The sequence below is a fragment of the Sphaerodactylus townsendi genome, linkage group LG01, assembly GCF_021028975.2.
Source record: "Sphaerodactylus townsendi isolate TG3544 linkage group LG01, MPM_Stown_v2.3, whole genome shotgun sequence".
In the NCBI taxonomy this organism is placed as follows: Eukaryota; Metazoa; Chordata; class Lepidosauria; order Squamata; family Sphaerodactylidae; genus Sphaerodactylus; species Sphaerodactylus townsendi.
Genome location: NC_059425.1, coordinates 75,119,993 through 75,147,459, shown reverse-complemented (window position 1 = coordinate 75,147,459; position 27,467 = coordinate 75,119,993). Strand labels below are relative to the sequence as shown.

The window sequence follows — 27,467 nt, the reverse complement described above, 5'->3', positions numbered from 1 at the left end:
GCAGAAAAAGCTTTTCTTGCTTAACTTCCACATGCAGAAACAGGGTAAAACATAGTAACCTAAAATGCACGGTAATATTTAACAAACTTATTGAATGTTATTTGAGTTCCAAGTTTCTGGGATTCACACAGATTAAAACACTTACCTGTTGTATCAAATAAATACAACCAGGAATTCACTCTCTTCATAGATATAGCCATGTGGAGGGGTGGGTTTTCCCCTCTTTAGGGATATTCCAGGCTTGTTCTCTGCATTTTTAGCCTTTTCCTAAAAAAAAATCTATATCTTTTACTTGTAGAAATATTTAAGAAAAAGAATGAAAACAGTTGTTCCATTAAGAAATAACAATATACTAAAACAAATTAGTTATGATGTCTGGATACAGATAAACTAGAGTTTGTTAGCTGGCACTAAACCAGGACTTCAAAGTAGCATTTGGAGATGGTTTATTAACCAGTTTACAAAAATTGTGGCCTGCTATGATGCCTACATTCATAAACTAGTTTGTTGAGAAGCTCTGCCCTTTACAGCCACTTTGCCACAGAGATGACAGTATAGGGCAGTGATAGCGAACCTTTTCAAGACCGAGTGCCCAAATTGCAACCCAAAACCCACTTATTTATCGCAAAGTGCCAACATGGAAATTTAACCTGAATACTGAGGTTTTAGTTTAGAAAAAAAGGTTGGCTCCAAGGCATGCGTTAATCGGGAGTAAGCTTGGTGGTAGTCAGTGGCTTTACTTTGAAGCAACCATGCAACTCTTCCAACAGGTGAATCACGACCCAAAGAGTTTACTCAGAAGCAAACCCCATTGCCAGCAACCGAGATTACTCCCAGGTAAAGGATCGCGCTTTAGTTCTTTGAATGAAAATCAGTGGGGTTTAACAGCACTTAACTGGGTTAACTACACTGCTTCCCCAAAACTAGGTCTTAGGTTTAATGTTAATAATCGAGCCCAGCAGCCCAGGCCAGCCTAGATGTATTTGGGGGGGAGGGTTTACTCTGTTTGCCCGTGCCCACAGAGAGGGCTCTGAGTGCCACCTCTGGCATCTGTGCCATAGGTTCACCACCACTGGTATAGGGTAAATGTGGAGAGAACAAGTGATAGTAGGGGAAGAGGCAGGCAAATCAGCACAAACTGGTACTACAATACAATCCTATGAAATTACTCCAGACTAAATCCATTATCTTTAGACTATTGTAATGAGCTATATGTGCGGCTGCCCTTGAAGATGGTCTGGAAGCTAGAGCTGGTAAAGAACGCAGCAGCTTGGCTGCTAGCAGACATCCAAGGATGTCATCACAGAATTGTCCTGAGGGAATAGTGCTGGCTCCCTATTCACTACTGGGGACCAATTCAAGGTGCTGGTACTGATGTACAAAGTCCTATATGGCCTGGGCACTATATTTCTGAAAGAACACCTCCTCCCATATAGACCAGCCTTGGCTCTGAGGTGGGTGGATGAGGGGCTTTCCTGGCAGCCCCATCACCTTCCCTCAAGGGCCTTCCCTGCAGTGGCCTCAGTACTTTGGAGCACTCCCTTCGCAGAGGTCCACCAGGCAACAACTTTGCAGGAGCCTGGCCAACACCATCGTCTGTACCTGGGTATATGGGTGATCCCCGCTGCGCGGTGCCTCCCTCTCTATCCCCCTTTTACTTGGTACCCCTATCACTGTACCTAGGTGCTCCACTGGTACAGCCCAGTCCAATTTTTTAAATGTACTGAGGGGGCATTATGGGGGGGGGATAGTTGATTATGTATATTTAGGAGGGTTAGGATGGGGGATGGGGATGGTTTTTAAAGTAGTGTTTATGATGGTTTTAAAGTAGTTTATGATTGCACCCAGCCCAGGGACTTCAGTAAAGGGTGGGAAATAAGTACAAAGATAAGTAAAATAAAATAACTTTAGTAAATTCACACTGGAGTAACTCTGCATAGAATTCCACTGTTGGACACTCAAGCATTTATAAACAGAAATGTTAATATTTGTACTCACGGTTGTTACTCAAGACATTATTTTGTGTTAACAGGGAAGCCGACATATTTTCCAGCTTCAGTATCTTCCTAGGTATTGAAGCTGGAAAACTGCATGTTGTCTATTCATGTCAAACTTGAAATAAAGCATGTATATCAAGAGAATAGCAGGTACATGAGCTTGGAATGCCAAAATAATGACCACTGAAAAGAGCTTGTGTCACAGGGTATCAAAAGTTAATTTTCAATAGGGATTCTCTTGCTGAGAGGAGAAAGGGTGTAAACAAGCCCAATAACCAATCATGGTTGTGCGCATTGTAAGGTTGATTTTGGAATAAAGCCTAGTCATAGCTCAAGGGCTACCAAAACACAATTTGTTCATCAACACAATAAATGAGGATGAATTTAGATGGGGAGGGGGGTGATAATCATCTGGAAGGATTGGCTTATTTCGCACACGCAGAATAATGCACTTTCAAACTGCTTTCAGTGCTCTTTGAAGCTGTGCAGAATAGCAAAATCCACTTGCAAACAGTTGTGAAAGTGGTTTGAAAATGCATTATTTTGCGTGTGCGGAAGGGGCCATTGTCAGGCTTGTAAGAAGCACATCCGACACAGCAAGTTTCCAGTATCAATATTTGGCAACCAAGCATAGTAGAGGATAGGATTATTTTATTAGGAGAATGTAAAAGGAATGTGGAATTCTTTTGTCAAAGATTTTTAATGGTGGAGTGTTTCAGGAAAGCACTTCTTGGATAGATTAGTTCATTATGATTTTTGACAGTAGAGCAGTGCCCTATCAGATGGCTTATGAGATCATAACAGAAAAATATATTCAGAAACCAGAATCTTCAAAACGCTTTCTAAAGAAACAAAAATCACTTTTCATAATTTACATTCTTTTGCTAAGTATAGAAACTTGAAATAAAGCACAATTTCTTCACCATTTAACTACCAGAGAGGATGCTTTACATGTACACCTATTTACTGCCTTACAATGTTTTCTCTTTCAATTCTGAACTTTATTTTTGTGCTGGAGTACACAGCACATCTGTATCACAGGAAGTAGTTTTAATGTGAAAACTCAAGAGGTCATCCAGTTAGTAGCTGTAATAGGTTTAAAAAAATGAAAAACAAGCAAACCAGAGCCCTGGTTCTACGCAGAGTTTAAGAAAAACATTTGTATCATCTTTGCCCTATTACAAAAGATACACAACGGTTCCTCGATATTACCTTCCCTCTCTATATGAAATTAATTCTATCTGGTTGCTGCAGTTTTCTCTGGAGATAGAAACTCAGTATTTATCTAACCAGAATACACAAATGTGGGATTTCCCAATTTGCTTTATCTTTAGCCATTTCAAAACCTAATTTGTGTGTAACTAAACTATAGTCCAATTTCCAGATTACAGTTTTTAGGTTAATGTGATCTTGAACTGCACAGGTGGGTCAGCTTCAAACCATATAGCAGTACACTAGATTTGAAAAGAATCTCAAAGCCTCAAAAAAATTTAATAGGCAACTATAGCAAGCAAATTAGCAACACAGGCACAGCTCCACAGGAGGTCAGCCGGGAGGTCAGCCAGGGTACTGCGCTGCCCCAAGACTCCCCAAGGGATTTCCTGGAGGTGCAGGGAGGTTGAACAAACATGACAGCCTCCCCGCCTCCGAGAAGCCCCCATGGTGTGCAATAAACTTGCACCATCCAAAAGGGTGGTAGATCACCTCACAGCCACTAGTGTAACTCCCCTGGCCTGTCCCTGGTGGTGGCCAGAGGCACAGGGATGATGCCGCAGCATCTTGCACTGCATCCCACAGCTGGGGAGGGCGGCAGGAGCAGTTTCACTCCTGTGCCAGGGTAAGTGCTCCGGGCAGGGTGAATCCACCAGCACGGCTGCTTTGGTGTTCCCATAAGCAGATTAGGGCCTCCCCTTTTGATGGGGCTTTCAGAAGCCAAGATAAGGCTCTTTGAAAAATGACACCTAATCCATAACCAGGTTTTTTTTTTGCAGTTACTAAGAAGCCATTTTCTCACTCAGAACAATCTTCAAAGGTCACTTAATACAAATTAAACATCTCAGAACGTACCCTTCAGTTTACTTACTAATTATCAAACATAAATGCACACAAAAATACAAATGTAATTCTGTACAGCATCTTATCTTCTAGATTCTCGTAAAGACCTATCTGGACTGTTCACTTTTCCTTCAACATTAAATAAAACACTTCATGTGCCTTGGATAAATTGCTAACATTGAAAAAAGTAGTAACAAGTTTACTCTTTCAAAGCATGTTCATGTTTGAAGCAGGAATTCTCCCATATTAGTGAGAAAAGCTAGGTGGAAGGCCAAAATCAGACTGGGAAAACCAGAATTCAGCCCTCCTAGCCAGTCATAATGCACATATGTGACCTTATGCTAATCACTAAATTTCATCTTAATATATCTCTCCAGGCTACGGTAAGGATAAAATGGAGGAGCGGGAAAAGACCATATACTTTGTCCTGGAATTTGACACAGGGCAGGATAAATATACACCAATTTTGCTGCACCTTCTAAATGTTGCTGTGATTACTAATGAAAGCAAGAATTTTTCTAAGTCCAGTTCTTCAATGAAAACTGAAAGCCAGATGTATCTCGCTGCAAGAGAAGCAATTTGTACCAATTTACTCAGTGGTATCTTGAGATTAATAAATTGGGATGTGTTCTGCCGTAATGTCTGCCACGTGAAGTCCCATATCACATTATACAATATAAATCAACAAAACTGACTGGATGGTGGCAAACAAGCCCTGAGTGTCATATAGTCAAATAAACTCCAGTCATACATCTGCCTTTATGCCATGCTAATGCCAGTAGCAGCAGCAGCTGAATTATTAGTGATAAGCATGATTCATATCTGTCACCAAACTTGCATCAGGCTGTGACACTTCAATTTAAGCTAAATGTGTGGCAATATAAGACTAACAGGTTTATTCTATAAATATTATGGATTAGAGCCAGTTCCCACATGCATGAAGTAGGCACTCAATTGACATTTTTCATTTTAACCAGACGTAAAGTTCTTCTCGCACATAAAGAATTCATCCTACACTCTTAATGCAATTTCCTTATCAAAGTTTTTAATCACCTTCAAGGACACTTGTTCTTAAAAAGCAATGGAAAAAAAACCCCAAAGCCTTAAGAATTTCCATGGATTATTTTATGGAAAGGGACAGATTTTTTTCTATTTTAACCCACTCACATTAACACATTTTCACCATGTTCTCCTAATGCAGCGCAACTCAAAGCCTGATAACTCCAGCTGGAAGTAGCGAGAAATGGAAGGATGACACCCTTATTTTACAGGATGTTAAGTGAAGTGTCTGCATTTTGTCTTCACCTTTAACATTAGAAAACTTACGGAGGTGTTCAGTTTGAAAAACACAGGAAAAAATAAAATGGCTTTGATCATCATAGGTTTATTTTAAATTTACAGATAAAAATCCTTTTCATATACCCAAGCAAACATTTAACACATTTCTCTTGACAAACTGTGTTAAGTGGAAACCTTCACACAACAGTATTTTGTGGCTCAGGGGGATCACTCAGGCATGTAATGTCTGGTACATGAAGTGAATCCAAAGTTCATCTTCTACTTCTTCTGAGTTGAGCACTGCTAAATGATTTAACACAAACAGTTACTGTATACAACACGATGAAAGCAAATGTTATTTCAAATCATATAAGTGACCTCAATATTCAGAGTCCAGGTGTCAGGCCACAACCTTACCAAATAGTCTTCTTCTCCAAAAGATGGCAGATTTTTTTTCTCCTTTATTCAGTGAGATGGCATCCACAGAGGGTTTTATACAATACAGTATTACAATCTTGATTACAGAAACAGTTCAACAATGTAATTACAAGTCAAAAGACATGGAAAAATGCAGAACAATCTCTCTTCATACATTTTATGCAACAAAACATGCATAACATTTCAAAACAGAACTTAAACAGCAAGAGTCTCCACTTCACTCAAGTGCTGAACAGCTGTCCTTGCGCTTGTCAGTGCTGCACTGGAATGTTACTTACAGAAGCTGTGTAAATCAGAAACCATGAAAAGGTCAAAGAAAAGTGCAAACAAAACAGCAAAAAAGCAAACAAACCCCAAATGAACCAGAGCCCAAACACGCACACATTATAAATGTGAAATTTTAGTGCCTAGAAATAGAAACTGAATGTTAACAGATCAACAAGAAAGCATTTTATACAATCCAATACATATAGTATGTAATCTATTTGTTGAGGCAAAACATAGTTTAAGCCTTAGTTAATATCTATTGTGAGATACAAAAGGTCCAACAGGTTAAAACAATATTTACAAAATTCCAGAAATGGCTACTGAAGCACTGGAACTAAGTTTTGTCTGAACTTACCAGATTTTCTGCAGGACTTTCGGTTCCTTCTGAAGCCAGCTTACTGTTAACCTCACATACACCATCATTACTTTCTACCTCCTCAGTCTTTGTTAACTCCTTTGTATGTGTCTGTATGTCATTCTTGACAACATAGAATTCACTGTCACCTGAGCCACCCACTTCTAGACAGGTTTCCTTTGGATTCGGAAAATGGGGCTCTGTGCACTCAGCTGCTTGGCTTGGTAAACTTTTGTCACCACAACTCAGTGAGAGAATATCAGAAGTGCTGCCTTTACTATCCGTTTTTAAAAGAGCTTCAGAAATTGGTGGCCTACACTGCATTTTGAATAGTGGCATCTCTGTTTCTGCAGTGCCATCACTTGGTGCAGGAGATACCATGTGCGGGTCAGCTATATCAGAAACCAAGGAATGGACTTTCTCATCTTGATCACCAGAGGTAAGTGCAGCAAAATCAATCACTTCTGGTTCAACCCCAGGCTGGCTAATGCCCAACTCAATAGTTCTGCTGGACTCTAAACAAATTGGCGCCATAATTTCTAACTTGGGGGTCACTACAGAATCCTCATTTAGAATTTCAGACGGTAGGATATCCAGGTGTTCACGGTCAACATCAATATCCCCCAAGCTAAAATCAATGGCTTCTAATTCCAGACATGGCTTCGGTCTGGAAAGATCAGTCGGCTTTATTTCACTAGTTTTTGGAGAATCTCTCTCATTTTCCACATTTAAATTCAGAGTAAGGGTTGCAGATTGATCAAAACTAAATTCCGAGTAAGTAGTGTGCAAGTCCAAATCACCAGTTGCTGAAGTATTTAAGACCTCTGTGTTCAAGCTAGTGAAAGAAAGGGCTTCCTCTCCCAGATGCCCAACACTGAATTCTGTTGGGAGAACATCTAATGTCTCTTGAACAGATGTGGGTTGAACCCTGCTAAAGTTCTCTTTTTCTATGGAATCTCTTTCCTCTGTTAATTCTACAGTAGATTTAGAAAGCCCCTGTGTACCACCTTTTACAAATATCAATTCCACACCAGAACTAAGTTCTACATCATTTGAAGAGATGCTGCCCAGATCTACAGTTTCCTGAACTTGGAGATTCTTGGTTTCAGAACTCAATGACTGCTGGTTAATTTCATGTTCCTCTTGTGTGCAGCTTGTCATTGTTACTTTAACAAGGCACTCAACTGGTAACTCTCCTGATTCAGGGACATGAACTACATCAAAGTCCTCGTCAGCTTTTTGTTGATAGTTAGCTAATAATCCCTCTTCCTTACTGTTAGTATGAAAAGAATCTGATTCACCTTTATGGCAGGTTTTCAGTTCTGGATTCATGTTCTGTGCCACTGAAACTGGAGGACTTTCTGCAATGAATGCTGACTCAAGTCTGTCAAACCCCACAGTTCCCAGGTTAAAATCCACTGTTGATACTTCAGAACTACCCTGGCCTGTCTCAGCTACTTGAGGATTTTCTTCATTTACTTTTGATGATGTATCTATGGGCTCCCAAGTCAGATGACTGTGAATACACATGTCTGAAACCCATGGAGAAACTATCAGTTCAGAGCTATCACTTATTGGTTTCTCTTCTGTTGGAACAGGTTCCTTTTCTTTGTGGGTTTCAACTTGCATTTTTAGTACCTGAGACTCCAGATATTCCTGATTAATTTCAGACTGGCATGCTGCTAATTCAATGTGTTTCCTTTCTACATCTCCCTCAACTAAAATGGCCACATCTGTTTCCATCTCCACATCACTCTCAAATCGAACCTCTGTTTTCTGATGTTCTTGTGGCTTCTGACCGACATCCCTGTCATTTGTCACTCCAACATCTATCATGGCTGGAGTTTCCTTACTATAGTCAGTCTCATTTTCTGCCAATGGTGTAGCTAACTCATTATCAAGAGTTTTAAGTGCAATTGTCTCAAGCTGCAATGTATTCTTGCAAACTTCTTCTAAAGGTGTACCATTACTTCCCGGCAACGTTATGGCTAGTTCTGTTTTTTCAAACTCAGATGGCTTCTTGTTGACATGTTCTAAAGGAAGAACACTGTCTTCTGGCAACTGTGTAATTAATTCCTTCCCATCAGAAAATTTAAACTCTTCTGTCTGAAGCTCTGAAGCATTCTTGCTAATTACTTCCAGAGGAGGAGTACTTATTTCTGGCAATGTCACAGCCAATGTTGCAGTCTCAAACTCTATAGGTTTCTTGCACATATCTTGCAAAATAAAATCTTTATCTTCTGACAATGGTGTGGTTGCTGCATTATCAAAAGACAAAAACACTGCAGTCTGAACCTCTGATGAATTCTTGCTAACTTCTTCCTGAAGAGGTGTACTGCTTTCTGGAAAATCCATGGTAAACTGTACAGTCTCCAGGTTTACAGATTTCTCACTAACATCTTGCAAAGAAAGAGCTTTATCTTCTGATACGGTGTCTAACTCATTATCAGAAGATATAGAAGCCACTGTCTGAAGCCCTGATGAATTCCTGCTAACTTCTTCCAGAAGGGGAGTATTGCTTATTGGCAATATCGTGGTGAACTCAGAAGTCTCAAGATGTACAGGTTTCTTGTTAACATCTTGCAAAGAAAGAGTTTTATCTTCTGACAGTGGTGTGGTTGCTTTGTTCTCAGAAGGCATAATCATGGCAGTCTGAACCTCTGATGAATTCTTGTTCACTTCCTCCTGAAGAGGAGGCATACAGCCTTCTGGAAAATTCATGGTGAACTGTGCAGTCACAAGGTCTACAGGCTTCTTGTTAACTTCTAGCAAAGAAAGAGCTTTATCTTCTGATGAGGTGGCTAATTCATTATCAGGAGGTATAAACACTGCTGTCTGAAGTTCTGATATGTTCTTGTTACCTTCTTCTGGAGGAGGAGTGTTTTCTGACAATAAGATGAATTCTGATGTCTCAAACTGTGTAGATTTCTTGTCAATATCTTGCAAGAGAAGAACGTTCTCTTCTGACAACTGTATGACTGACTCTGCAATCTCAGACTCTGAAGGTTTCTTGCAAACTTCATCAGAAGGAAGGCAACTACTATTCAGTGTCTGTACAGTTAATTCCACTCTCCCAAGCTCTGATGATTTGTTATTGAGTTCTGATGAAGCAGTGATTCCTATTTCTATCTCATTCTGAAGGGAAACAGAAGCACTCAATGGAATATCATTAGATTTTGCTGTTTCCATATGTTTTGCTGTATTTTGTAAATCTGACAATGGGATTGTCTGTGATTCTTCTTCAACACGTGTTGCAATTACAAAGTTTTCTTCAGAAGCTGCTGAAACCTTCTCAGCTTTCACTACTTCAGTTCCCGGGCTTTCCTCAGATACAGAGATTATGTTAGTATTTAAAACACTTTCTACATTCTGCAATGTTACTTGTACAGAAGAAGGGACGTCTGGTTTAGAATCTGCCAACGTGCCTGTACTTCCCTCTTTGTCCACAGGACTTAATTTTCCTTTATCTAAAACTACAGAACTTGCAGGCTTATCAGCTGGAGTTCTCCCACTGTTATTGTAAAAGATGTCATAAAGATCTTTAGCATTACCCGCAGCCAGGCAAGTGTTCTTTTTCTCCATTTTTTTAATATGGTCTTTAAAAATAGCTGGCGGAGGTAAAGGACGTGGGCACATGGGCATTGCCAATATGTTTTTATCATCCTCAGATACACCTGGAGCCATGTCATCTGCCAGGATAAGTGGTGTCTGATTTGGTGGTCGTGGACGTGGAAACACCAGTGGTGATGGTTGTGGTGGTAGTAGTGACAGTGGTGGTCGCGGGGGCAGCGGGAGTAGAGGAGGACGACGACGTGGTCGCTCAAAAAAGTGAGGCTCTTCATGCATCTTTGGCACTCTTGCAGCCTCTTGTTCTTTTGCTAGAACTGCAAGTTCTCGTGCTTTCGCTTGCGCCTTCGCCACCAGCATCGCCTGCTCCTGCACCTTTTCCATACTTGCCTTTACATGTTCTTGAGCCTTTGTTTGTTCCACAGTCTTCATCACACTTTCAGTTTCCTGTACCTGAGTCTCTGCCCGTTCTGGTATTTTTACATTTTCCTGGGAGCCCTTTAAAACAACTACTTCTCCCCCAAATGCTTTTGAAATAATATCGGGGGGTAGAACAAGTTCTGGATTACTCTCTTTTACAACAGGAAGTGGCTTGGTGGTGGCACCTGAGGATTTTATAGACAAGAATGTGTTTAATGGTGCTGGCTTGCTTACAGAAGTAGTTGCAGACTTCCTGAGTACCATGACAGGAACTGGTAAATTTGGCCTGATTTTTGCTTGTGATGAAGTTGTAACAACTGGTGTCCATGGGCTAGTGTGGGGTATAACAGTTTTCCCGGACAGCTTAATTGCAATAGGCTTTGTGCTTGATTTTCCAGACTGCGATTTGCTTTCTTTATCTTTGCCTTCTTCAACACACTCTTCCCTAGGGGAAGCTGCGTCTTTGTCGTGATTTTTATCCTCTTTCTCAGTTTTTCTCCAGCTAAACTTTCCGAAAGATGACTGTTTTGAGTCTTTTTGGGATTCCTCTTTCTTACTTTCCTTTTTCTCAACCTCTTTGTTATCCTTCTTCAATTTAAGCTTTATTCCAAATTTCTGGCCATCAGAATCTTCTTTCCTTTTACTAATCTCATTTTTACTACTCTCTTCTCCTAATTCTTTGGCAGGGTTGGATTCCTCTTTTTTTGCCACTTTTGCATTCTTTCCATCTCTATCCTCTTTTTGTTTTTCACACTGTTTCCGTTTCAATCGACGTTCTGTTTCTTGAATCACAGCCAATCCTGCTTGACGGTCCAGGTTCCTCCTTTCTTCATAGAGTGGATTCTCATCCACATATTTCTGAGAGAAGAAGATGAAGAAAAATCTCAGAACTATTAGTTAATATTAATAATATTAGTTAATATTAGCTGCACTAGTGGAACAGGTGTGACTGTCTGTTCCCACCCCCAATTATTTCTACTTGTCAAGAAATCGGGAGGATTTTCCCAGGTGCTTTTAGAATTCACAATATAAACATTGGAAAATTGTTAAAACCCTTTTGCATAAAAACCTTCATTTCAATTAGAGATGTAAAAGTTCAAAAAAATTGATACACATTGTGTATTTTTAAAAAAAGAAATATTGAAACTGAAATATATGTACTACTTTCTTATGAAACTTAAATCTATTTCTTTAATATTAAAAATGAATAATTTATAACCTGATTAGCTTATACAGTTATGCTATTTGGTGTATTTATGTGATTGAAAATATATATAGCATGCACTGCAATTGTAAGTATGTATACTCATAAATGAAACTCATTGTTCAATGGGATTTAGTCTCCAGTAAGTATGCTAAGGCTTGCAGTCTAAGTTTTCTGTAAGGAAGACTGTGACCATTACTATAGAGACAGATGCAAGATGCTGTACTCCACTGCTTCCTAAAGTCAAGTATCTTATAGGACACCAGAGAAAGGTAAACTCTTTCACGTTCTGTGAGCTGCCTTGGACCATAGGAAATGAGCAGCAGTGCCCAAGCAGAAAACATCCTGTATCCACCTCTAATAAAAACGGCAACACCTTCGACATGCAGAAGCATATACTGTAGGTTTCCCTAACCTTTTTGAGGCTGCAAGCAACTCTGGCTTTCTGGTACCAGGTGGTGGGTGCAACCACAACAGCCAGAGCCAACCACAAAATGTCAGAGAGTGAGAGCCATACAGAATTATCAGTACCAATCAGAAGCCCTGCTGGGGAAAAGCCTGGCCCACTCACTTTCTAAAAATGCTTGGTGGGCACCATGCAAGGTGTTGGTGGGGGCCATGGCACTCACAGACACCACATTGGAGACTGCTACTGTAGACACTCAAAGAACTCAAATCCAAAAGGATCTGAGTATCTGATGTCAGCTGCACAAATTGGCATTCCCGTTCTTTAATACTGTAGTTTATCTCAGTTAAAACTCTTCATATTACACGTCTTCTGTAAAACCTTGTATTTAAAGAAACTGCACTCGTACCAAAAGAGAAGCTGCTTCAAAGCGTTTTTAGTGCTCTCCAAAATTTCCAATTTTTTCCCCATTCAATAAGACCTTCAGAAGAAAAAAAAGTTTGACCCAGACCATCACATCTCCAATAATATAACAGAAATTGAGAATATCTCAATAAGATACAATGGTAGAAATACTTTTAAAATAAGCTTTAAAAGGCACCTCTGAAGTATGATAACACGTAGCCTGGATACTGACCTTATATTTCTCATTATGAGGATGACTTTTCACATGTTGTTCTGCAGATATCTGATCACCAAAAAATTCATGGCAAAGCTGGCAGTAATAGCCGGTGACTGGGATTAGAAATTCAGAACCTGAAATGCCCCCAAAAGGTAACTGATCACATAAAAGAGATAAGGGATTCAAAAATGTTCTTGCACCAGTGCGAATGCACTTCAGCAAGTAGAATGACACTTGGTGGATGGAGGGAGATTCTGCCAATTCCCTGCTCCTCAGTGTATATCTCCACTTGGACAACAACTGTTCATGACATTTCGGGAGGCCCGGTAGACTGCAGTAGTAAGGAGCATGAAAATCCCATTCATTTGACTAGCTCGGCTCATGGTATTTTTGATCCAATACAAAGGGGTTTTGCAGCTTATCGCAAAAAACAACAACAATATCTAAATAATATCTCAGAAATGTAACTATTTAGCTATGGATTGATTCTATTTGTGAATCCTGAAATTTGAATTTATTATAGTTTAACTGTAATTTGCAAATATGAAAACCTACTCTAATTTCCTGCCAGTGTTATAACAATATTGTGTACAGTTCAAATATGTTGCTTTTCAATTTATTTAGAGAAACAAATAATTGCTTTCTACCTTCTAATCTGGTATCATCTAGCATTAAAATTTATTAGCTTTGTGAAGTATGTTCTGAACAGTCAAAGGAAAGAAGGTAATACCATACCTTTTGCAGGAAGAGCTATTTTGTCAATGTGTTTCATGGGATCCTGCTTTGTTTCAGTTTGAGTCTTTGAAGCCCATGGTCTATTGTACGGATCCAGGGTCTATTTGAAGAGTAAATGGAAACAGACTAATTCATTAAAACAAAGTAAGTTTTCCTACCAATGTTCTGGAGCAGCTCAAACATGGGGAAATCAAAACAGAACAAGGTTATGAAAAAGAATTTTATTTCTATTCTCACTGTATTTAAAAGGAAATATGCAGGCTTGGCCTGGCTGGGACCAGCTTTATACTGCTGGTTCTGCCTCTGCAGTCCATGTGACTTTGGAGGTGGAGCCAGAAGTATCAAGCTGGACTTGGCCAGGCTGAGTCCAGTGCTAAACTGAAGGCTCCACCACCAAAATCCACAAGGACTTTGGAGGGCAGCCTGCAGTTTAAAGTTGGACCTGTCCAGACAGAGCAAAATTCTTGGTAAAGAGGGGGCCAGGCGCTAAGAGCACCCCATTCAAGTGGTACCCAGGGCATGTGCCTCGGATGTCCCACCCTAGATACATCTCTGTGTGTGAAACAGGCTGTGGGACTAAATGCAACACAGCTCTGATCCAGCAGGCTCTTCTTATGATCTTACCCTATCTTAAAAATGAGTATCAATAATATAATATCAAAAAACTCTGCTTTGTTTTTGCTATAGCATATCTCTACCATGGAATATACAAAACCAGCATCACACTATCTCTCAGCGTCATATAAGCATGAAGTTGCAATTCAGAAACAGTTGACCAGTCAGGTATGGATTGCACCAAAAAATCATTCCCAGGAACACACACTATTCTCCTTATTCTCAGTGTTTTGAATAACACTAAACCATATCACTTCTAATTTCTGGGAAAGTAAGGCTCATTCCGCACATGCAAAATAATGCACTTTCAAACTGCTTTCAGTGCTCTTTGAAGCTGTGCGGAATAGCAAAATCCACTTGCAAACAGTTGTGAAAGTGGTTTGAAAACGCATTATTTTGCGTGTGCGGAAGGGGCCTAAGAGATACGTCCAAAGTATTCAAAAGCAAAGTTAAAGTAATCCCAAACTGGGTTTACAAATGCAGTTTTTTCTCTCATTTTTATTTTAGATGCCTTGAAATGTAGGAAATAAATGTTTCAATAATTAAAGTCACTGGGTGATCAACAATCCCAAGTTTACATCTCTGTACATTAAAAAGAACTTAACTGGAACTGTGTTCCCTGCCCCTTCTAAAGTATATTTTACAACTTTAAACAGTAAATAAAGACTGCTTGATGGGAAATTGATGGCTGGACACATACCTGCCTATGTTTCTTATTATGCATGTGCGTGAAGAAATCAAACATTGTCCCACAGAAGGTATTGCAATCCTTGCACCAATGGTTTCCTGTGTCATAATAGTCATAAATATTGCCCAACTGAAGTTGCTGTTTGGATGGCTGTAAACATGATTCTGTAGGCTTGGGACTTCTACCCCTGGGCTTGTCATTAGGTGGTTTTGATTCCTAAATTGAACAAAAGGAAAAATTTCTAAGACACAGAATGACAGTCAGTGCCTCAGAACCAGCCTCTAGTAGAGACCACACCAAATATATATGTAACAATATATCACCTGCTTGCCAATGCCCAGGATAATTCCGATTCAGTGAGCTAGAATTGCTGACTCAGATGTTGTTCAGACAGTAGGAAAGAGCTTCCATTCAGGCTCAGGGATGTTGGCTAGATGGTGGATAGACATGGAATGTACATCCCTTGGAGTACATGAAAGGAAGAGTGGATGTGTGTGCACCTGAGTGTATGCACAGATAACTTGAACCACTGCACCAGGAGTATGTAAAGGTTCCCATCCATTTGCAATAACATGAACAATCCTCAGGAAACACATTCAAAATGCATTAAAAAGAACCATTGATTAATGATGATGTAAATGGCACAGAATGGTTTTGACTTGGCAAAAAAGAAGTATCTTGGGATCCAAACTGCACCTGAGGAAAGTACCTGGTCAAAAAATCAAGCACCAAATCTTGAATTATTAGAATTATTACTAAATGTGTTAGAATTTTACATTGGGACTTACGAGAAACAAAATTGACCCTGATATATGTTCGCATTTATAAATCTGTAAACATTTCAAGTGTGGTCCAAGTAACCTGCAACAGAATGTATTCCCTTTCAGTAGGGGTTTTCACTGCTGAAGGTGAGTGTTTCTTCTGTCACACAAAACAATCAAACTGCTCTTTAACCTCTTCCAAATCTTCCACGGTAAAGGTCTCAATGGAGACCAATGCTTAAAGGACCATACACAAAAATAACGCACATACTACTCCATATACAGTGGAGTTTTGTGCTGACAATCCTTGGGCAGGTGGAAAAAACCTCTATATTTATTTCTGTTGTATGTGCAGATCCCTTTGTGATTTCTTCCTTGAGAATTGCAAAGAATATCATGACAAAGTTCTCCTTTTCTGTTAGGTTTCCTGGCCCCATAACCAAAGGATTGTGAATTCTGCCAGCTAAGCTGTCTTCAGTTGTTTGCTAGGATTTAAGAAACCCTGATTTAGAATAAATATTTTCTAGGTAATACTAGAAAAGTTGCATCTCCAAAAGGTCCCAAGCTCAATTCCCGCCATCTCAAAAGGACCCAGCAATACGTGACAGGAAAGAGCTCTGTCTGAGACCCTGGAGACCCGCTGCCAGTAGACAATGCTGACCTTGATGGACCAAGCCTCTGATAAGGCAGCCTCATGTGTGCGTCTACCAGACCATTTATATGACAACATGGCAGCATGCTGCTCCTCTCTTAGCTTTTCAGTTTTCACAATACCGGGCACAGCTGCACTTCTTTCTGTCGTTTTATGCTTTCTCTGAGTTTACAGACAGTGTAGCACCAAACACTGGGATTAGTAACAGATCAATAACATATGAGGTTTGTTTCATTCTACATCAAAATCTTCACATCAAACCAGAAAAAGCCACAATTCCTTCCCTTTATTTTTTTCCCCTATTTACTGGAATGTAAAATAATCCTAGACTTGCAGGTTTTTACAGGTGCATCTGAAAACTCAGCACTTGCATTCTAAAGCAGAGAATTCCAACTAAAAAGGATACCATTAGCATAGTATGAGACACAGAATACAAACAAAACAAGACTGGAATGTATCACATTCTACACTTCATCACATAGATTTATACACCATGTACGTACTTTCGAAGATGGAACAAAAAAATCCAAAGTTTACATTATGGGCATCCAGTTTTCAGTAACTTCTACTACTAAACTTATGTAAGATATTTCCAAAAGTGAACCACACAGACAAGGAACTGCATGGTGAGCACGTATCCAGCTGGTGCTCCACCAGCTGCATTGGGTCCAGGTGGCATATCAGTTCAAGTTCAAGGTACTGGTACTAATCTTCAAAGTCCTAAACAGTCTGAGACCACTGTACCAATAAGACTGCCTCTCCCAGTACATTCCCAAAACAGCCTTGTGCTTAGCAAATAGCAACTTATTGGTGGTCTCTGGCCTGAAAGTTGTCCGGGTATCCAAGACCAGGGCCTTTTCAGCTCTGGCCCTGGGCTGGATGAATATTCTGTCCAGTGAGACCAGGACCTGTCAGACCTGTCATAGTTTCACATGGCCCGTAAGATGGAGCTATTCCGTAAGGTCTGTGGTTGAGGACTGAAAAGGTGTGCCTAGTTGGCCTCCCTTTTCCCCTCCCCTTTTGATGTGGTTTGGTGTCCATATGGGAGGTTGTATTTGATGTGTTATCTTCCAAATTTTAGAATGGCGCCGAGATATGATAGAAATATATTATTGGTTTTATTCATTTTCTCCACTGTAATGGTACCTGTTGTAAGCCACACTGAGCCCTTCTGGGGAAGGGCAACCTATAAAACTAACAAACAAATAAATGTCACATAAAAAATACAAACTCTGAGTAAAATTCTCAGTGAGTCACTAGACATCTGATGTGCAGACTTGCTCTGAAATGGTGCTATAAAATGCAGACAAATTATTACAACATCAATCATCCCCATAAACATGGAAAACTCCCCTTAAAGAACAAAACTCTCCCCAATGATCTGTGCATTTAAGGCACAGCTGACAGAAACTAAATATAAGGTTTATTGTGCTAAGAAGTGGCAGTAAAAGACTGCTGAATAACCTTTCTTTTACATTGAGAATGCCAATACCTAGAATTTTACCTTGTTTGAGCTGGAGATTTTCTCCTGACTTCTTGAATTCTCTGACTTGTTTTTTTCTGTAGAATCTTTACTTTCTGCAGATGGTTTCCGGGATTTCTCAAAAATGTTAATCCCCAGGATCTGAGCTACCTTGTCAAGCTCAGATTGCTTCTTCTCTGCTGACTCAGTCTGTATCTGCAGCTGAGCAATCTCCTTCATAATGTTCTCTTGTAGTCGATTTACTTCCACTAGCAGGGGGTCTTTATGACCATCTTTCTCCCTACGTTTCTTCCGTAACATCTCCCCTGAGCCAGGCAAAGTGGCAGAGTAGGAAGCATAAGAACATCATATTAATTATTAAAGGTACCTTTACCAGAACCCAAGTGTGTGTTACTAATTGTAGAATTATGTTTGTCTAGGAACTATACTTGTTAAGTCTCTGTTTATAATATTATCCTGGAAAGTCTAGGACACGAAGGGTATAAAATAATCACACTCTGAGCGGATTGTGCAATTCCTATATCTCCAATATAGGGCACCCCAGGGGGGAAAAGGGCACAATAAGAAAAGGAAGTACCTTGCTGTTTAGAAAGTCTATCCAACTCAGTCCTCAGGTAGTGCAGTTTCTTTTGCCGTGCTTCCTGTTCAACCTTCAGTTTCTCTCTTTCCTCAATTACCTAAAAAAGGGTGTGAAGGTATTAAAACATGCTTTTCACTTACCACGCTAACGCAACTCTGTAAAAGCAACTATTGCAATTTCCAAAGTATCTTCTCCCAGTCATCCCAATAATCATTGTTTGAACTTCTATTTGATGTAAACATTTCTGAGTCAAGATTGCAACTCATTTCTTCTGTGCTGTATCTGTGTTGATTTTTCAATTAAAATGGAAGGATAAAACATCCTTCAACATTAAATGTTCTTCCCCTGGAAGTGTTATAAACTCTGTGGAATCCTGAAATATTTTATAAATAAAAAAGAAAAGTAGGCCATAATCCACTACAGAATTAAAAAAAAACCACCTAAGACCACTGAAACCAAAAGGCTTTTAAATGCACACAACTCTGTACTGGATTGTGACCATGATTTACTGTAATGTAACATGGTTTTAAATATATTTTAGTCTGGCTGTTTCCTGATTTTCCTGGTAAATCTAGAATTTTACCACTTCATGTATTAAATGTTTCTCTTTATTCCTGAAGGAATGCATAACAGTGCAACAGAATATACAAAGAAAATGAATCATAAGCCTCTCATATTCACTAGTTCAGTATATTTTACAATACTGTGACTTTTCATTTTGTGCCTAGAATACTAAATGCTGCTTGACACAAGCAAGAAAAATAAAAATTTCTTGAACATTTAAATGTTCTGTTCTTAAAAAATCTGTTCATAAAGTTCACATTACTCCAAAAAAGAGTAAAACTGCTTCAGTGATAACAGGTGCATCACATTCCAAAAAACTACAAGTTGGATTCAAAGGATCAGCTCTGCTCTTGTATCTGCCTCCCTCCCCTTGCTCTTCCTATTAAAATCCAACTTTCAGAACAGAGCACAGTGCAATGAAGCACCCTTCAGTGGGAAGAAGGAACTGTTGAAAACTGCCCACCCTGCTTATGCAAGGCGTCAGCTCACTGGAGAGACTCCAGCCCACCATCGAAAACAAAGTATATAGATGAACATAGAAATGTAAAATTATGAATACTGGTGCAATACAACATCAAGGAACATAATCCTACACCAGATGTGTTTTTCAATTAGTAGCATGTCTTAATGTGAGTTGAGGAAAAGATGTACAACAGGTACTCAGAAGTACATATATAACTAGACAAACCAGCCATCCACAACTCACCAGCAATAACACTGATTCAGGTCAAGAGGCTGATTTATCAGAAAGGAGGAAGTGAGCACTGAAAAATACACACAGATATTCAGCACGCCTATCCCTTCTGATCACACTGCACTATTTAAGTGTTTCCAGCAAATATTAAATATCCAAATTAAAGCAACCTACCTTTTGTTTCTGGGAAGCCCGATTTTTTTCATCAGACATTCTTTCCATTGGACCTTTGAGAGCAGACTGAGATAGATGAGGGGGGAATGTGGAATAAGTAGAAGTGGTAGGGATTTGTACAAGCACAGACTCATCTCTCTTGATTTCAGGAGCCCCTTTGCCTGTGGAAACTGTCTCAATAACTCTGAGGTTTGGCCGTGTAGGATTTGGGGGTACTGTCAGCGAGACAAGCCCACGTACATCTGGAATTGCAGGATCAGACTGCTGAGGAGGAGCATACATGGGCCAGCCAGATGCTGCATATGCCATATAGTGTCCATAAGCATCATAACTAGGAGGGGCCATTGTGGGAGTCGGATAGTTTTGGGGTAGCTGAGCTGCAGTAAATGGAGGAAAGCGTGGTACTGCATACTGGGACATAGGAGTGGGAGCAGGAGGTAAATTAGGAAGAGCAGGTGGTGCTGATGGGATTAGAGATACTGGGGGAACAGATCGCTCTGGTGTGCCAGAAGAATTATTGTGCCCTTCTGTTTTGCATTTAGAGCGTTCCAATTCGGACATGGAGGATAGCTCTTTGGGTGAAGGAAAAGAACCAGAGGGTGACAAAGAGCACTTCTGGTTTGATTCTGGAGAATGAGTATTGCTTCGACTGCGGCGCATCTCCCTAGAGTCTGGTTTATGAGAAACTGCCAAATGTCGATCAGGAGAACGTGATGTTTTTTTCCCATGGAGTCGTTCCTGTGTCCGGGCAGCCAGCTTGCCAATTTCAGCCACCCCAATGTCAAGACCAATAGTTTTGAGTAAATCATGGATCTTCTCATACTCTGGTCTGGACTCTTCTGAAGTGTCTAGTTTTACAGACTGAGTAGGAGAAGAAGGGGAACTTAGTTTCTGGCTTACAGGCTCTTTCCCACTCATTGTTATGTTTTCAGTAGGTGAGTTGATGTTAGAGTCATCATCATCATCACCGTAAAGAAATTTCTCTTCATCCTCAATATCAGGAAAGCTGCGTCTTCTCTTCTCTTGAGCACTGGTAGAATCTGCCATCATCCCCAGAATACGTGAAAAGCCACTCCCATCCTGGCTGGCTCTTTCATGAGGAAGTAGGAAGTCGCCTTGCCGATCTGCAGACCCTGCTGTAGATTCCTGATGGTCCTTTTGTCTTAAAAAACTCCCAGCATTCTGTTCAGAGGGGAAAGTATTTTGCTGTAGGCCAGAAAATGGTCTCCAGTCATTTGCATTGGCTTGAGAGTCCTTGTTTGCAGACTCTGCAACCGCATTTTTGTTGAAACGCTTGAGGAAATTTTCCACTTCAGATGAAAAAGGCGTAATGTTGCTACGCTGGGGCAAAGGAGGAGTTTGTGAATGAAGAGGGAGTTCTTTGACAGAGGCCGAACTGCCAGAAAACACTTCCGGCTAAAAAAAGAAAAAATTGTCATTTCTTTCTACATTGCATATGGAGGTTAACCAACATTCAATCCACAATAAAGGCAACACTTTCAATAATAAGAGGTTACAGTCAATATTTTAGAAAATTAGGAGGAACTGGTAGGAAAAGGAAGGGGAGGATGGTTACCTTGGCAACACCTATTCTCCTCTATTCCTCTCTTTCAGAGGAAGAGCAAGGTGAGGGCTGCCTACTCACTGCATACCCTCCTCTTCAGTGCCACGGAATATACATTCTATGATGCAAGACTATATGGGATAATGCAATGTGGATAAAGAGTAAATGGCAGCAAAGAAACTGAATGCAGCAGTTGTAAAAACACAGAGAAGGTACAGGGGACAGGAGGATCATCACCCCTATGGAGAGCAGCTTTTTTGCCTCCTCTGCTCCCACCCAAAGTGCTCTTTAAAATGCTTCCTCTGGGGGCGGAAGCAGTTAAGGAGAATCATTTCAAGCAACATAGAAGGGTGGAGATGAGAAGGCCAAGAACCTTCTCCCCGGGGAGTGCTGCACAAGATCCAAGAGGGAATTTTGGAGAAAAAAAACCTTCCTCTCGAAAATACAAATGTTCAAAAGCAAGCACTGGGCACAGCTCTACTTCTCAGAAATGCACAAAGAAAATTACAGATACCAGTTCGTAGCCTTACTGGAAATATCTTGATGAAAGTATATTAAGAAAGGGTTGGCAAAGAATGACAAGCATACTAGGGACATAGCTTTTTGAAAAATAATTTCTGATACTAGAATGGGGCTCCTCAGTTTCCTTAGATGGCACATAAAATGTATTAAGTGTTCTGAAGCTTCATTCTGCCCTTCATCAACCCTTATTTCAGCCAAATGCAGCTATGCTGGGACAGCAGTTCAACAGAAATGTATGGCTTGCAGCTATGTGAATGAGCCAGCACCTTTTTTGGCAGACATGCTTCTTCTTCCTGCTCCACAAAGTGAGATAATTTATCATTGCAATTAGACATGAAAACGTGACATGAGGAAAAAAAACCCACATCTATGGGCCGGGCAATAAAAAGGAACTGGAGGAGTGAACTGAGGGTGGAAGGAGAATAGGGGATTTTACTCATATGTCTTCACTCTTACAGACACACAAACATCTAGCAGACTGGATTATTAAGGGAAAGAAAGGGTGGGGGAACAAGGATGATTCTGGCTGCTGGTGGACTACCAGAGAGTTAGATTGCTACACCGGGTTCCTACACTTTTGTGAAGCTGGAAAACAGCATAAGCCAAACCCTCTCGTTAACTTTTGGCCATCCCGCAGCAAAGAAGGAAAGGAGAACCGAGAGGATGGTTTATGACAGATATTACATCTGAACAAGCTGTGATTTGTCATTTCCCCTGTAAATTAAAACAGTTTGGAATCCTGAGCTGTTTCTATAGAGGGCCAGGAAAAGCTGCCCCCAGTGTGGAAGTAGCGGTGAACAGGATGCACGAAGAGGAAATCCACATGCTTTCCCTTGCTCCAGTTTAAAGGGAAAAGTCTCAAGAGCTCCATACCTCAAGTTCAGAAATTGAACACCTTGTAGAAGCTCCCCCCAAAACTAAGGGAATGCCAAGTTCTACCTGGGGAAAATTCTGCATGCAGAAGCCACTCTGGGTTACAGGGAAGAGGAAGAACAATGGTTTGTGAATGACTTATATGAAAGTAAGGCTATCACACCATGCGCAGAGGGAAGAAAGAGCATGTGGGCCGGAGGTTCCCCCGTGCCCCTGGGTAACATCAAGCCATAGTTTTCGTTTTCACTCAAACCACATGCTAAATCAAGAGGTCAAGCTCTAATGTAAACACTGGTCATCCTACAAAAAGGATATTGTACTTTTCTTTATCAATTAAAAACAAACCACACACACACACTAAGTCTACCACTCAGATTCAGTAATGTACTAAACCTTTCTAACACTCTAACATGTTTGAATTAGAATGCCTGAAGCTACATGTTGCATAAGCTGAACTGAACATGGGTCCATCAGGAAAGACTAGATTTCTTTTGCTCCAAAATAAATCCCAGATCAAGTGAAAACTAAGATGCTAGTGAAACAATCACCCACACTAATCCAGCTGCACGACAAAGGGAAACCTGGATGAAATAGTACTTTGATATTGCTTGTTCCATCACATACACACAAAAAGACCAAAAAAAAAAAAAAGACTGACTGACTGATACTAAGGATTATATAAGAAGCAGCAAAGTATAACTGACAGTTTAACATGCAAGGGAGAGAAGGTGGGTCAAACCTGCACAGAAGAATCATCTACCCGTTTCTTCAGGATTGATTTTTTGGGCATTGTTGGTGCTTCATCAGGTCTATAAAGGTAACGAGGTTCAGAAGACTGCACAGGATTAGTCAAGCCAGGGATTACACAGCCACTGCCAGGAAGATCATGACTAGACTTTCGGTTCAGCTCCTCTTCTTCTCTTTTCCTCCTAGCACTTTGAAGCTCCCTGAAGTCTTCGTCCAGGTATGCTGGTCTTGGGCTTGGGCTTCTACTGAGACTTCTTTTACGGTAATTTCGTGTTCCTGCCAAGAAACCTTGATGCTCCATGTTCCCAGCAAATAGTTTATCCTCTCTGTCATATCGAGGGCGCTTTGGCTCTCGTCCTCTCTCCTCTGACTGACATAAGGATTTCCTAAGTACTTCACTATCCCTGTTGTGTTCTCTTGATATATCCTGTAGATGGTCATAGTTCATGCTATAGTCTGACTGGTGAAGAAAGATATCCCTACTTCGATAGTCCTCATCCTGTCTTGCATTGAAAGGACTAGGAGGACTGTCCTCACGAGAGGAGTATCGCTCAAGGCTTTGAGGACGTAAAAGGCCTCTGCTAAATATTGGACCTTCAGCCAAGTCATCCCTGATGAGAGAGACAGGTTAAAACAAAGTCAGAAACTTAAAGTTCAGGCTGGCAAAAATAACCTGCCAACTATCCAAAACCCAGCCATACATCTTGCTTTAAACCCAACATGGCTGGTTCAGGGGATTTGGCATAGTAAGCAATACTGTGTTTTGTTCCTCTAAGGGACACAGCTATACTTCTGAAACACATTATTTGCGGGCACAGGACACATTTGCAAACAAGACTATCTGCCAAATCTTAGAGTAGATTCTTGGAACACAAAGGGCACATTGGCCTGCAGAAGCACTTAACAGCCAGCAAAAATCCATTGTACAGACTTCTAAAACTGTACCAAAATATCAAATTTGTACTAATCAGGAATAACTATATGAAACAAGAATGCATTTTTGCGAGGCTTTAAAGTCCAGAAGTACAAACGGATGTTTACAGCACAACCACCCTCCCATTTGCAAAGTCAGATCTACAAAAACATCTTATGTGAACACAGGAGTCCCTGACAAATCAATTGGACAGGATGACATGACCATGAAAATGTAATATTTACATTATCACACTATATCTACTTCTTGGAAACATAAATACACACCCACTCCTATTTTCATTCAAACTTCATCCAATTATAAAGTGTAAACAAGATAAGGCACTTCTGTGATGTTTAAGGATAATGGATAATTGAACTCCACACTGTTCCTGAGATTTCCTGATCTCCAAAAGCAGCTTTTAAGGACAACATTTGGGAGGGGTCCTATAGGCAATGCAGAAAGACTCAAAATAACACTTCTTCAAGTGAAGCTCTGTTCACAGTTCTTTGGGCTCCTACTCAAAGTCAATCCTTCTTTACATATAAACAAAACACCTCCAAAACATTTCTAAAAACCCAAACTTAAAATTGAAGTGACACTGTGATTTAAAAAACAGATTTCTGGTTAAATCATGGATACAGAGCTCTATTATAAGATTTGTCAACAGCACACCTTCTAGCATTTGCATCTCATTCCTAGGAGTCAATGGTCAGTTTGAATATGACGCTCAGACCTAAGGTGTGTTCACTACTTCCTTGCCCTTCCATGATGATTCCCTCCAAGTTCCTGGCTTGGGCAAACCATATTCCGCAATTATGTCCGAATTGCCACACCATGGTTTCCAATTCTGGCTTGGAAGATAGTCCAAACCATAGCTTGCCAATTTGCAGTAGCAAATTATTACTTGCCAAAATCAGGAAGTTAAAGGTTGGAAGTGAGGTAAACAAGGAGGAGGGGAAAGGAGTAGGAGCATATAAACCTGCAGCATATTTCCACCCTAACTGAACTCTTGGATTGTAAGGTTAAAAAGGTTTGGTGAAAAAAGAAGGAAGGATCCTGCTGGTCTGTAGGGGTGCGTTAGCGAACCCAGTAGAGCCTCAGAAAGTGCACAGGAATGCCTGCGCCATCTGTCCCCTCCTGGGCTCACACGTACGCACATCACGAGATCTCCCAGACACCCAGGTCACAAGATACCTGAATGTGGATTCGACCCAGACAGGAACGTTTCTCCCTGCACGTATGCAGCCCTCCACTGAGTCATGAATTGCGCAACTTTCTCCCGCTCTCCCGCCTTCCCCAAACCCTTCATAAAAGGTGCCAGGGACCCCAGCTCGGCAGATTAGCCAGACTAGACTGCCGCTGGCTTCTCTCCACCAGTTTCCTGATATCGCTGCGTCTCGCCTATTCCTTGCGTCATCGTAACGACTTCATGCTGGTGCCGAAACCTGGGAATCTCCAACCGCCGCCCGCTTACCGTTGCCTGGAATAGGCCCCAAAGGTGCACCGTCGTCCACCGGACGACGCGACCACGGACCTGCGTTCAAGGACTCTCTTGTCCGACGAACCACCGGTGAGTATGGGCGCTTGCCAAAGCTCGGCTTATGACAAGCACATCCGCGAATTGAAATCGCTGACGAAAAAAGCCAGAACCCCGGTAAAGAAAAGGGATCTGCGCAAATTGGTTGGGGAGATTGAAAGGCAAAGTCCATGGTACCCTGAGAGGGGGACATTGAATCTTAAGGACTGGGAAAGTATCGGAAGGGTCCTGCACGAGGAGCCCCGCTCTCCAGTACAACTGCTACTGACGTGGAGGCAATGCTTTGTCGCCATCAGTCAGCAAGTTCTCGGCCACAAAGCCGAGGATCTCCCTCCTTTCGATCCTTCACCTTCAATTTCACCCCCGGAATACTCTCTTTCTGCTAAATCTAATGCCTGTTCTCCTCCTGTCTCGCCCGCTGCTTTGCCTCGTTCAAAATCTCCCACTTCTGCTCTCGCGGCATGTCCGCTCCCCTCTCATCCTCCACCCTCCGCTCCGCTCCCTCCTTCTCTTTCTGAAGTCGCTGTGCCTCCATCAGCGCCACAAAATGGTGCGCGCTTCAAATCCATTGCAGAGCGCATAAACACCGATCTGCAGCGGAAAGAAATGCTGATGGAAGAAGATGCTGACATCCTAGCGCTATGTCCCGTCCACTTCACAGATCAAGAGGACAAAAATGGTCATAGGGTTGTTGAGTATCGCCCGATAGGTTATAATGTGCTTACTGAACTCCGTAAGGCGATACAGGACGTGGGACTCACTAGTCCTTATAAAAGTGCGAGGCATGCTGGAAGCGGTCATGCGGAATCACCTAATGGTTCCAGAAGACTGGAAAACAACCTTCCACATGCTCTTAAATCCAGCCCAATATGTAGTCTGGGAGAGTGAATTCCGGCAGCAATGCCAAACTAGAGCAGGGGTAGGGAACCTTTAACACTCAAAGAGCCATTTGGACCCGTTTTCAAGGGAAAAGAAAACACTTGGAGCCGCAAGTAATTTTTGACATTTAAAATAAAGATAACACTCTCTCTCTATATATAGGGGTTTTTTTTACCTTTTACTCCGCTCATTTTGAGAAGCACATGGATGCACCCGCCCTGCTGCCTGCAGGGCGGGCAAGGATGAAGCCAGTGGCTCGGTCTCGCCAGCCACCGGGAAAGCGCCCACCCCGCTCCAACGGTGCAGGCGAGAGGGGAAGCCCGTGGCGCGGCCCAGCTGACCATGGGCAGTTGGTGCGCCCGCCCTGCTGCCTGCAGGGCGGGCAAGGATGGGGCTGGTGGCTCGGCTCGTGGAGCCACAGTGCAAGGGCAGAAGAGCCGCATGCAGCTCTCGAGCCGCAGGTTCCCTACCCATGAACTAGAGGAACCAACTCTAGCGGAGCTTACACCGCCAAACAGCTCTATGGTACCGGAGATTTCACTAATCCCCTCGCAGATTGTCCTACCAGAGGCCAACCTTACGGTCGCCTCTGAGTAAGCTTATAAGGCGTTTATGAAAGTACCTAGTACCGGAAAACCAGCTCAGAGCTTCGCTAACATCAGATAAAAGCCTCAGGAGCCTTATGCAGAATTCCTGAACAGGCTCCAAGAAGCTCTTAGGAGACAAATTGACAACAAGGTGGCCCAAACAGAACTCCTAATGCGCCTCGCTAAAGAGAATGCCTCCGCTGAGTGCCGCCGAGCAATCATAGGTCTAGGGAAGAATCCAGAACTGGCCGACATGCTTAAAGCTTGCCAGGACATTGGATCTTCCT

At 41.4% G+C, this 27,467-nt stretch overlaps 1 protein-coding gene across 2 annotated transcripts in view; it reads right to left on the bottom strand.

Moving 5' to 3' along the window:
• Positions 1–5,416: 5,416 nt before the first annotated feature.
• Positions 5,417–27,467, bottom strand: part of LOC125425983 (zinc finger protein 318-like) — a 33,421-nt gene continuing 11,370 nt past the window's right edge. The window contains exons 3-11 of one of the 2 annotated variants that reach the window (XM_048483959.1): positions 23,254–23,872; positions 19,556–20,971; positions 18,121–18,220; positions 17,565–17,848; positions 14,660–14,863; positions 13,345–13,444; positions 12,625–12,743; positions 6,391–11,235; positions 5,417–6,051 (exon numbers count right to left, since the gene is read on the bottom strand). In XM_048483959.1, the coding sequence (XP_048339916.1) occupies positions 6,043–6,051; positions 6,391–11,235; positions 12,625–12,743; positions 13,345–13,444; positions 14,660–14,863; positions 17,565–17,848; positions 18,121–18,220; positions 19,556–20,971; positions 23,254–23,872 (7,696 nt within the window). In that variant the 3' untranslated portion in view covers positions 5,417–6,042. Of the gene's footprint in view, positions 11,236–12,624; positions 12,744–13,344; positions 13,445–14,659; positions 14,864–17,564; positions 17,849–18,120; positions 18,221–19,555; positions 20,972–23,253; positions 23,873–27,467 lie in introns of both variants that reach the window. The other variant, XM_048483950.1, reaches the window with a different exon arrangement.